Source organism: Pararge aegeria, chromosome 22, assembly GCF_905163445.1.
Source record: "Pararge aegeria chromosome 22, ilParAegt1.1, whole genome shotgun sequence".
In the NCBI taxonomy this organism is placed as follows: domain Eukaryota; kingdom Metazoa; phylum Arthropoda; class Insecta; order Lepidoptera; family Nymphalidae; genus Pararge; species Pararge aegeria.
The window spans coordinates 8,750,787-8,763,601 of record NC_053201.1 but is presented as its reverse complement, the minus strand read 5'-3'; the positions used below and the strand labels follow the sequence as shown (position 1 = coordinate 8,763,601).

The window sequence follows — 12,815 nt, the reverse complement described above, 5'->3', positions numbered from 1 at the left end:
ACTTGACCAGGTTGAAACCATATATTGTAAACTAATTCCGTCAACCCGTAAATTAGCAGTTTTCTTGCTTCATCTTCATATTTAGCAGCGCAATATTAAAAATGGAAATACGCTTAAGGACTGGCTTCCTATGAAGTAGAACGATAGATTTCTTTTTAGTGATTGAGATTCTTTTACATTGTTGTTAGGATAGACACACATATTGCAGTTATAAAATATACCATGAAACATATGAAATAAATATAAAAAAGCTTTTTTTTCGTCTTATACGATTCGGGTACTACTACTTTTTAAACAAAAGAAATCCCAAAATTCTGTACAGTAGAGAAATACCTACATTTCAAGTATAGGTATAAGGATATGGACTGATCGGATCGATCGGAAATGACAGCCCGAACATGTGTGTACATACTCTTACAATATATAGAATTACTTATACAAATCTTAGGAACAAACAATTCATAGGTATCTATTACCTATCTTAATACTTGAATGAAGTAAATGCTGCCTAAAACTAATAATATTAGTAAGTATATCACAGTTAAAACCAGGTAATTAATTTTTTTGACGTCCTTTCATTTAGTCCAAATAAGTTATTTTGATTCGTTTTCTCAAGTGCGTACTTATTGGATTTAGTCTGGCTGTGTTATCGAATGAATGCCTTTAAGGCTGCGAACTATAAAGCTTTACCTCAGACTTAAAAGGTAAAAAAACACAGACTTATGTATCCAACATAAATTTGTATCGTTCATACCTACACTTGCCAGCCGAGCAAATTAAAGTACACTTTTATCTCAGCCTAACACTGCTCTTGTTATTATTTAATCAAAAGCACAAAAAAACACAAGCTTTTAACTTTCAATTATTGTACGGGCTTAAGGTATTTTGATGGGATTTTTGTTTAGAAATTTGCTAGGCTCTGATATACCCCAACCAATTTATATTACGGGAAAGATTGTACCGATTACGACGGGACTTTTCCAGTAAGGTGAACACAAGAATTTGCAAGTATTTTAGATTATTATTTACCGTGGGAAACGCAAGACCAATGAATTCATAGTGGCGTAATAGCAGGTAACAGGTGGTTATTAATGTTACTGTTACTGTTACTAATATTATAAGTAAGTAATTTTTTACTCCTTTACACCAAACTTACAAGATCTTGGAATCCTGATACATGTTACATTTATTATCGGAAAAAATCAAAAGCACACTTAAACCGAATTTCACGCACACGTCGCACTGAGAAAACACTAACTAGTAAATACAATACAACTTAAGAAATCACTGAACTTGTGAATATCACACAAGGCAATTATATTGCTGTTGGCTGGAATTGCAGCATCTAGCCACATAAAAGGCTTAGACTACCTACAAAAGATTGACTTGGTCAACCCTGTTATAAAAATAATTACTCGAACAATGCAACATAGGTTGAAATTGGCCTGTAGCGCGGATATTACTTTATGCATCCACCATTCACATTAACGATTTAGCCAATAATATTTTTTTTTACCCTGTAGAGAAAAAATGCCATGCAATTTTTTTTTGGATTTCTTGTCTACTAACTTTATGATTTTCAATATGACAATAATTCTAAAATAAATAATATATTTAAATGCATATCACTTAAATCCACGCCTGTATAAGTTTACTTGACGGAAAATTGAAGTTTTAACCACATATTTTTGTCTTACAGTAAAAAAGTTTAATATTATCAAATTAATAAATTTTGTACCAAAATATTTATCAATTTCCGACTCCTTTATCTTAAAGGCTAAAACGTTGGTTAAGTCTAATTAACAATATATATATATAGTCAACTGTCAGTTGTATTATTTAATACAACTAAAAATTGAGTATGAAAATGTATACATATTGATTGATCTTTGATTTATCACTGTAAATCATATGTTGTTGGGAACTCCTCAGCAGCAGCATTTAAAGTAAAATATTCAAACAGTATACGATGAACATGTATGGCATAGTTAATAATTTTCCAAAAGCAGCAGATGTTTAATTTTACAAAGAACTACTGCAATAGCTTTATGTTCATTGTATATTATTGATTTCCCCTAGTTTGTTGTAAAGTATTTTTTTTAAATTTATGCAGTGATAGCTTACTTCTGCTAACTGTAGTAAAAGTAACTGCTTCATTTCTATCAACTTTGTTCTCTGGCAAGCAAATCTAACTTTCAGAGCAGGAATTAAATATACCTTAAATACCTAATATTTAAGTAAGGTAAACATTTAGAGGTAACCTAATTGCTTTAGAGTTATCCCTGATGTTCTCAAGGGTCTGTGAATTCTACTATTCCACACTTGGCTAGTTGTGGACTACAGCCTAAACCTTGCCAAGAGTAGACCCATGCCCAGTAGTGGATTAGTAATGGGTTTATAAAGTTCCTTTACACTAGTGTAAAGCAAAATTTGTTTCATTAACAAACAAAGAAAAAATATGTTATTCATAAAATTAAAAACATTAAATAGTATGCTACTATAGAACATTAATGAACACATAGTTTAAAACTGCACACAAGCATAATTGGATTCACAATAGTTTATACCCACATCACTCTGTCTGAGTGAAGTGAGTCTTTTTTCATGAAAAGTCATCCAAATTAGGCATCACAAGGTAGCTAATGTTATACAACCACCAATGAAAAGCTAAAGGTGGTATTTGAAACTGATGGGGAGACCAAAACTGCTTGTATGTTGTGTCATTATAGTTCTCAAATAACTTCTAAGGCATGCTTAGTCCTAGAGAAACCTACAAGGAATGCCAAACAGTTATGCTATGTAAACAGAATATATGTCAAAATTAATAATAATCTCTTCTGCCTCTGCCACCTCGTCCCCTCCCACCTCTGCCTCCTCCACCATCTTTGTCTCTGCGGATTTTCATAGCTTCAAATCTTTCAGCCATTGACAGTAACTCATTAGGTACATCTTGATTAGCTTCCTCTAATATCTTAATAAGTTCACGGGCATGTGCCCAATCATTTCTTGTGACAAAGGATAATGAGATACCAGTTTTCCCTGCCCTTCCAGTTCGGCCCACTCTATGCACATATTCCTCAATTTGACGTGGGAAATCAAAGTTTATTACATGTGTCAAGTCCTTTATATCAATGCCCCTTGAGGCAACATCTGTTGCAACTAATATGTTGACTGTCCCATCAACCATGTCACCTAGAGCAGCTTCACGATCACTCTGGTCCCTATCTCCATGTAATGATTGACAGCCTATTCCTTTCACACACAATTCTGTTGAGATATGCGAAGCTGTTGCTTTTTTACCACAAAAAATTATAATCTTGTCATTTTCTTTCATGTTTCCGATAAAATCTAATAATGTAGCTTCTTTTTCATTCTCTTCAACAAATATTATATTTTGTGTGACTGTATGAACTGCAGCAAGATCTAAAGATCCTACATTTACTTGAATAGGATCCTTCATATAAGTCTCTGCAAGGCGGCGTACTCCAGATGGCCATGTAGCAGAAGTCATCACAGTTTGTCTGTCTGGTCTTACATCAAACAAAGACTTTCTTATCTGCGGCTCAAAACCCATATCCAACATTCGATCAGCTTCATCTAATACAATATATGAGAAGTTTATAGCACTTAAATGTCTGGCTAACACAAGATCATTAAATCTTCCTGGTGTTGCGATGACAATGTCTACACCTTTAGCAACAACTTTGATCTGTTCTTTTCGGTCACCTCCGCCATAAACACAAACAGATTTTATTCCTCTGTATTGATATTTTGAGACCTCTTTTTCAATTTGCAGTGCAAGTTCTCTTGTTGGTGCCAAAATAAGAACAGTGGGACCATCTCTCTGTTCTCTGGGTGTTGGTTGACCATCAATATGTATTAAAGCAGGCAACAAGAAAGCTAATGTTTTTCCAGTACCAGTTTGGGCAATGCCAATCATATCATCACCTCTCAGTAGAATAGGCCAAGCTTGGCTTTGAATAGGGGATGGCTGCTTAAAATCCTGTTTATATATTTCCTCTAGAATGTCTGGATAGTGTTGGAATGCTTGTTCAAAAGTTAATACTGGGTTTGGTATAGGTCTAAGCCCAGGTTTATCATCAAATGTCCTTTTGACTTGTATATCATGGTTAGCTAGACGCCAGCGTTTAACATCGGCCCCAGACATATTACTTACCTTTGGGTCTTCTGTATAAAAATCCTTTATGATTTTTGGCAACTTACTCCATTTCTCTTGCTGTTTCTTTTCGTATTCATCATTCAGCCTGTCCCAATCAACTACTTCATCACCATTTTCATTGACAGTTACAAAATTGGAATTGCCACTAGCACTATCATTGCGACTGGTGTTGGTGTAATTCTCTTTTGGAGCAGCGGGCTTACGATCTTTCATAAGCTCATCTATCATGCTTTCGACTTTAGTTATAGCATCATCTGTACCAAATAGAGACACTTCAGTATCGTTTCCATTAGAGTCTCCAATCTTAATTTTGGCTTCAGATTCAAATTCGAGATCACGTATCTTTGAACCCCCCTTGCCGATGACACGGCCAACTTTATTAGAAGGAATTGATATAACCTTTTTATTACCATTTTCTTGACGAAAATTGCGCCGGGGTTGACCATCGTCCCCACCGCGTGCTCTCCAGTTAGTTTCGTTGCTTTGGCCTCTTCCACCACCTCTGCCTCTTCCACGGCCTGAATTATTACTGTACACTCTGGTATTGTGAATAAAAGTAGTAGGTGCCGGTGCTACAGCTACCGGCTCGCTCTCTTCCCAATCATCTTCCCAGTCCGCCATGTTTTATCTCCAACAAACAACTTTCGCGACTTAGAAGTTGACGCAAATATGATTTGATTTAAGTATCGTCAAAGCTAATTATGTTTATGTTGTATAATTATAAGTTAAAATTAAATGGCTAATTCTAACCAATACAACACAATTTAAATTTCAAACCCTAGATGAAAAACCCACGTAACATATTGAAACACAGAACAATGGTTGGTATAAACACAGACTAAAATGACTTAGCACTGACATAATAAGAACCCATTTCTAGTCAGCGCTCAATAACGTCGAACGTCGAACGAACTAAAAAGTGATGAAATGCCGTGCAGGCATGACAAAAACCCAAAGAAGAAGAAGAAGAAGGTGATGAAAACGCAAAAACGGTATGAATTTCGCACCATCATTCTTCATTTGTTCGACAAACATATTACATGTACAAAATAGCATCCTGCGTGGTAAAAACGTAAAAATTACTCATTTAAAGTATGAAAAATGATAGCGTATTTTTTTCCAGGAAGTAAACGACTGTTTTATAATTTTGAACTATTTTTTTGCTTAGAAACACAGAATTTAATAAAAATGAAACTAATCAAAATAAATCCTGCTAAAATCAGTACAGCTGTTTTGGAGATTAACCGGAACAAGCAGACAGACAGATAAATTTTAAGAATGGTTTTGTTTGAGTACTGTTTATTATACTTTCATAAGCATTTCATAGGTTTTTCTATTACGGAAAACGGCAACCGGTACGTGGCACTCACTTGTCTGTCAATGTTTCTCATCACTATTGGAGTTATGTAGGAACAGTGACAAATACAAATATGATCTCTTTATCGTACACTATATTTGTTTAGATTTATTATTCTTCTTCTTTTTTTGCTTTTTTTGCTTTTAGGTGTGCCAAATTAGATTACTTATTTAAATTACTTTTAGATTTGTTATATTGTATTCATTGTATTGCAGATAATTGATATTTTGCAGATACAGACTATACGTGGTATGGGGTTTATCATATCGATCTGTGGTTTAATTTAAGTACTCTGTTGTCTCTATCAAAGATAATATAAACCAAAGATATAAACATACCTACTCAATACCTATAAGTTACAACCTACCTCAGAAACAGACAGTACTTTTGGTATTTTTCGAAGTAGGTATACCTCTCGTATACCTACATTGTTCTTTTGATCGAGCGATTTGATTTTTGAATCGAAAGTGTAATAAAAATAACAAAAATGGAGGTGGATTTAAAACATGTCTTCAAATTCCTTTCATTTTAAATGAATTTGTTTGTGAAACGGCATTGTCTGGTGTATTGTTTGTGATGTTAAGAATTCAGAAAATGCTTGTAATCAAGTGGACACACTAAACGCATTCATCGTTCTAGCCCGAAAGATTTACTTCTCCAAATAAGATGAGCAACTGGGCGAGGCGTATGCACCGGCGAGCAGCTACATTGAGCAATGTAGTCACATCGTGTGGGCATCCAAATTCCTTACCATATCCGCGGAGAATAGAAAAAGTAAAGTTTGGAGTTCCACTAGACGAAGTGTGTAAGGATGACATACCGGGACCTTTGCTTGTTAGTATTTTCATTTCATTTCTGTTATTTAATTAATGTCATACATAAATACGTAATTCCTCAAATGTTACTTGTCGTTGGTACTTTGTTCACTACTGAATACTTAGATAAAAAAAATTAAATGAAGAAGTTAAGGTTATTCCACTCAATTAAATAATAAAATGAAATCTTGCAAATGATGATGGAATTTAATATTAATAAAATTATATTTTTATTTAACCTATTTACTACGAAAAATATTTAAAATAATTAATAAATTTATATAATAATTCAAACATTTAAATGTCAAATATTAATATAATTTCATCTTGGGTCACATTTACTCTTTACATCAGGCGTGTATCTACTTGTAATTTAAAAAGTGTATCTTTATTGGCATGGTACCCAAAATGCCAGGGTTTATTGCCATTTTTAATTTTGAGGCTGAATCATTGTATTCACTACAGATTTTTAATTTTGTTATGGCAATGGACTGGTGAAACCATTGTCCAGAATTGTGGAGTATTTACAGAGCTTAAGCATTTAAGTGGTTTTAAAATCATAAATCATATATTTTATTAATCTCTTTGTTTATTATTGCTACTTAATAGCAGATTGTGAGAAAGATTTTATTGTGTAGGTGCTGATTTTAAAGCTTAATAAAGAGGCACCGCTGCGCCGTGATGTTTTCCGGGCCCCCGGACACCAAGGGGCCATGAAGAAGTTGATACACTTCTTACAAACTGGCCGGCTAGTTAATGTAGATAATTATTCGGTTTACACTATTGCTAGTGTGCTCAAAAAGTTTCTAAGGTAAGCTTCTGTTTTCTCTATCTTAAATAATGTTTTATTATTGATTCAAAAATAGGCGTATTCAACTGCTTTGTCATCATATTGCTCAAACAGTTGCACAAATTTGGATGCTGTTGCTGCTCACTTCTCGGATTCTTTCTGTTTTTTAAAGAAAATATGTTAATAGGGCAAAATTATTTTAATACTGGCTATGCAGTAAATTATGCAAATCTCTTTGTACTAAATTAGCTCATCTTGTTTCTATAATCTAGAAATGTATATTTAATACTAAATAAATAAGGATTATGCGTGATTAAAGATTAAAATATCTAATACTTATCTGTTATAAGGTTTTTATAATGACATTAATATTGATTAATATACGTATCATCCAGTTAAGTACACCTTGTTTATATATTTCTGACAGAGCCCTTCATGTCTTATCTCCAACTGTATTTTCTACTACTTGATTATATATAGATAGTAGAGTTATCAAGTAAGATGTTGTTTGCAAAATACAAAAAATTATTCCATCATTGAGAAAATTAAAGAGTTCAGAGTATCTTAGTAGCTTTATACTTCATCTATTAAATAGTTTTAGTCAGTTCATTATTTTGCTGTAAAAGTATGATGTCATGCAGTATTGCAGTTATAAGTAGAAGGATTTTAGTTTAGTTTTCAACTCCAACATTGTATTGTAGGAAAATACCTGGGGGTGTGTTTGGAAGAGATGGTGAAATGGAGCTGTTTGCTGTTGTGGAGCTCCCAGCTGAACAGCAAGTTGATGCTATCAGAAGGTAGGTGCAGTAACATTAAAAATTTTGTTCACCTCATGAAAGTTGGTGTAGTGGGAAGTTCCTGCACAAGTTACACACAAATACAATTCCATGAGTGCGACATCACACTGGAACACTAATTTGCTTAGCAGTCAGTAGCAAGCCACTGCCAAAGCCTCCCACCAGGCCAGATCAGAGAAAATTCAGAAAATATATATTCCAAAATCGACCATGCCGGAAATCTAACCCGGGAACTATGTAGGCCTTAATTAACAGCGCTCACCAGTGTGCCAGGGAGGTCGTCTCCCTACTAACAGTGACAAACGACAGCTTGTGTTATAGGTTCTAAGTTACCACCCTGCCAACAAAGACGGGCCGCTAAGCGACTTAGCCTTCCGGTGCGATGTCGCGTAGAAACCGATTAGGCGTATGACTACCACACTCCCTAACAGGTTATCCCGCTACCATCTTAGAATGCATCATTACTTACCACCATTTGAGATTGCAGTCAAGGGCTTACTTGTAGGGAATAAAAAAAATAAAGACAAGTGGGCTTTGTGCCTGTTACTAAGTTGTGTCCGAGGCTCTTTACTTTATGATGTTAATGTGGAGTCTGGTGACTTTTTCTATCACCTTGGAACAGGTTATTCGATGTGTAATATAAGGTTTTGAGCCCGAGGGGGCGCTGAGAAGGTTTGTCTTTATAAGAGGAAGGTATAAGAGTCTTTTAAAAATTTAATGTAATTTTTGGTATTCAGTTAATTAACATGTTATATCAAAAGGCCCCGATGTCACGTCATACGAATTCATTATCATACATTAGCCTTCTATTACCCTCTAATACTTTGTGTTGATGACTTCTAAGTTATTGTCATTGATTATGCAAACTGTTCATTTCTATCCTGATCAGTGGAGATGGATTAGTTCCTGAAATATTTTTTTAAATTTATTGTTTCATTTATAAACAATAATTAACTTAAATAAACTGAATAGTTTTTTGTAATAAATTTACTAGTTATTATTTTTAAACAATTGGTGGTCCAATGTCAGTTGTGAAAATAGGGGTCCCAAAGGGATCTAGATGAGGACCTTTTGTTTTCTTCATTTACATAAAATACCTTAATACGGATAGTCACGGAATAATAACTTTTTGCTGATTATACAAATAACTACTAATAAAAAACTCTTCTGAATAAATTAGATTAGCTAAACTTTAAACCTTTATATGCCATAAGGATCTAAGTTGTAAAGAAAAAAACTACCAATGGTTTTGGAATATTTGCAATACTTATATTTAAAAAAGAAAATTCCGTAGTTGATAACAACTTTCAGATAAATCTAAGATGATTAAGCTAAAGTGTTAGGCTACAAAGGTTACTAAAGGGTACTACAGGTCGAAAGCGAAACCAGATATTTGAATGGCTACTTCTAGTAACTAATATTTTGCATGAACTTAATAGGTATTCATCAATGGAGCTTGGCTCATTGTCTACCACAATGGGCGATGGTGTTTGGACGTCATGTGCACACAGTGTCGATGCAGAACAATGCGTGTTTACTTACTTGAATTTTGATGTCTTTATGGTCACAGGGTTGTAGGAATCCTAATTAAATATTTACAGTTATAGCTGTTGCCCGCGACTTTGTCATATTATCAGAATCAGTTAAGCTGTACAAAGCTAACACTTTCAAATTCCGTGCTACCGGTCTCTGTGTAGTTTCCGAGATGAAAAGTATCCTATGTCCGTCTTCAGGATGCAAACTATCTCAGTCGTGTCAAGTCTTACATCAAGATCGGTGCATTAATTAACCACTAACCTAATCCGCAACATCCGCGATAGACGTCAGAGCGAAAGCAAGTCTGTCTGTTTGTTACCTTAATCAGAGGTAATAAACTGACAGACTTATTTATCATTCATAATATTCTTATCTACATATAGTATAAGTGAAGTTTGTTTAATTTTATACCCAAATATAAGGTATAACATCAACCTGAACCTGTTCTGAGAAAATTTATTATTTGCCTATAGCTTAAAAAATACCAGTAAAAGGATACTACCTTTTACTGCTGGAAATTGTAACCGTACGAGATTGAACCGCGATTTTTTTAAAATTGTAACCGTACGAGATCGTGTACATATAAAGAAGGTTAAATCAACTAAGGTTACACATGAAAGTTAAAAAAACGATAAAGATGAAAAAATAGCGATTGACGCAACCCTATTCCTTATTTATTTTGATAAATTGAATCGAACCTTATAATTGTTCTTCTCTTTGCGACATTCCATAGTCTAAAATATATATTTTTAAAACAAAGAAACAAAAAATAACCATTCTCACAACCCTATCTTGCACTAAAGTTGCCGATTTGATAAGATTGGCCATTGTATTCGCCGGTTTTATTATGTGTACAAATGTTGTTAAAGATAGCGATTATGATTATCTCACTTATTCCCTGTAGGCGATTCAAGATTCCAAATCAAATAGCTTTATGGAAATCCTAAGGTTTATCATTAATAATTATGTATAATCAGCGTCCGTATGTTTGTGTATGCAAAAGTCGAAAAGTTATCGATTGACTTGAAATATTGAACACACAACAAAAAACTTTGTATAAATACATAATATTATAATTTTTAGAAGTCTGATCATTATCGCATCGGATTCAGTCGGATTTTATCTCATAAGTTTAGGTTCTTATCTTGCATTTATAACTTTAAGGATATTTAAAAAATCCATTTTATGCAATTCGATAATAAATTATTAGTAAAAGTATAAATATTAATTCACTTAGAAAAATTAAATCGCGCAGATCTGCAAGCAATCGTTGGATAAATTTTTGTAAATACAAAAACAGGCTCATCTTTTTTCGGTCTTGGCTAGTTTCCACCCTACCGACACGTGCCGCTAAGCGATTTATGTCCGTTTTCACTGACAAAGAAAAGGCAATGACTAAATAAGTAACCTAAGGAGATTCTTAGGCCTTCACCGACCTTCAATAGTTATCACCAGTGAAAAGTTTTTGAAGTTATACTTCTTTTGGCGCGATGGAGAAAAATGATGAGAGTGAATAATTACGATGCACGCGCACACCGACACCTGAATTCTACATCAGTACAAACAGCGTGAATAAATGAATATTATTTTGGTGTTTTTATTATTTAAATAAAATCTTTTTGATTTATTTTAAAATTTATCGTTAATAACTAGCATTTTTGTTTTTTTTCCATACGCCAAAGAAGTATTACTTCTAACGCGTGTACATAAGTACACACACTGTTTTTTATTAGACTATCCTATAGACGTCGCCTAAATTATTAAGCATTCGATTTAGGCGAAACTCGGGTTTTGTGAAAACGGTCATTAGTGCTCCGGATGCCAATGTTGCGGAGAAACCGATTACGGGTATGACTACCATACTCGCTAAAAGGTTAGCCCAATACCATCTTAAGACTGCATCTTCACTAATCACCAGTTGTGATTGCAGACAAGGGCTAATTTGTGGTGGAATATCAAATCCGTTTCACTAAAAAAAGCGAGAAAAAACGAAATGACTAACGCTGTCCAAAGTTACGACACCGATTCGGCAGATCGTAAAGTTTAGGTGACACGTCAACTGACACCAGATAAAAAAAAAATATTAATTCGGTTTTTTTAATCAATAAATAAATAAATAAATATACTACGACGATACACACATCACCATCTAATTAGCGTAGCTTGTGTTATGGGTGCTAAGGTGACTGATACATATTTTTATGAATAATTTACATAAATACTTATAAAATACAGATAAACACCCAGACACCGAAAAACATTTACGTTCATCACACAAACATTTTCCAGTTGTGGGACCCGACCACGGCCCGAACACACGGCATTGGACTCAGAAAACAGGGTCGCTGCCCATTGCGCCAATCGGCCGTCCATCGCTATATTTAATAACCTTAAATCCATACGCAAAATTAAAAGTATGTCACAATACCACACCTAGTGTCAAGAACCATAGACCAGTTAGGCTATATGAGATGCCTAGTGAAAATCTATTAAGTAGTAAAAGGTAAGGTATGTCTAGGAATGTTTTTTTGATTAGACTGTCGTTAGTGAATAGAGGGCATAAGACTCATTTTGAAAACTGTAAAAACCTTAACTTGAGTTTCTGATAAGAATAATTAAGTAGATATATTTATTTCGTCCCTCGTAAGTTTTTATTACCTTTGTGGCATTGTAGATGTGAGATTATAACTCCATTATCCAATTATAATGTTATTTCGTCTCATGATCTAACATAATTTTGTGTGGGTCTTTCATGGCGTCTGGTCGTTGACCCCTTGTTTATGTTTTGTATATCTCTTAATTTACCCTATAAAGTAGGTCGCAACGATCGTATTGTATTATACAAAATACTATTTGTATTTGTATAGAACCAGGCGTTATTTCAAGTGTTTTTACGTACTTGAAAACGATTGCGAGCGATCGAATCTTGTACTAAGGCTACTGTCGTCATCGTCATCATCATAATATCAATCCATTACCGGTTCACTACAGGGCACGGGTCTCCTCTCACAATGAGAAGGGTTTAAGGCCGCAGTCCCACGCTGGCCAAGTATTGGTGGAGTCCACACACCTTAGAGAACATTATGGAGAACTCTCAGGCATGCAGGTTGCTATAAACCTTCATAACTTCGAAAAGCCACTGGGCTATCACAGCTTATCAAGGTCAATATTTTAAAAGACAAATGCGAATAGCACAGCTGACGAAGTCTGCACTTCTATTATGAAATAAAGGTTTTAGTTTCTCTTTTTATAGCCTGTTAGCATGTTTAGTTTCCTCATTCGTTATCATCATTCAAATGAACAAACTCTTGTATATGTATATTTTTTTTTCATTAATTTT

At 34.2% G+C, this 12,815-nt stretch overlaps 2 protein-coding genes across 5 annotated transcripts in view; one reads left to right on the top strand and one right to left on the bottom strand.

Moving 5' to 3' along the window:
- Positions 1 to 252: 252 nt before the first annotated feature.
- Positions 253 to 4,986, bottom strand: LOC120633588 (probable ATP-dependent RNA helicase DDX43). The gene has a single exon (XM_039903801.1). It carries the CDS (start codon positions 4,799 to 4,801, stop codon positions 2,822 to 2,824), a length of 1,980 nt encoding a protein of 659 aa, XP_039759735.1. The 5' UTR covers positions 4,802 to 4,986; the 3' UTR covers positions 253 to 2,821.
- Positions 4,987 to 5,916: 930 nt separating this feature from the next.
- The window catches only part of LOC120633587, a 43,101-nt gene continuing 36,202 nt past the window's right edge, over positions 5,917 to 12,815 (top strand). For 2 of the 4 annotated variants that reach the window (XM_039903798.1, XM_039903799.1), the window contains exons 1-3: positions 5,917 to 6,371; positions 6,991 to 7,163; positions 7,844 to 7,939. In XM_039903798.1, coding sequence (XP_039759732.1) covers positions 6,204 to 6,371; positions 6,991 to 7,163; positions 7,844 to 7,939 — 437 coding nt within the window. In that variant the 5' untranslated portion in view covers positions 5,917 to 6,203. The remainder of the gene's footprint in view (positions 6,372 to 6,990; positions 7,164 to 7,843; positions 7,940 to 12,815) is intronic. The other 2 variants (XM_039903797.1, XM_039903800.1) reach the window with 1 other exon arrangement.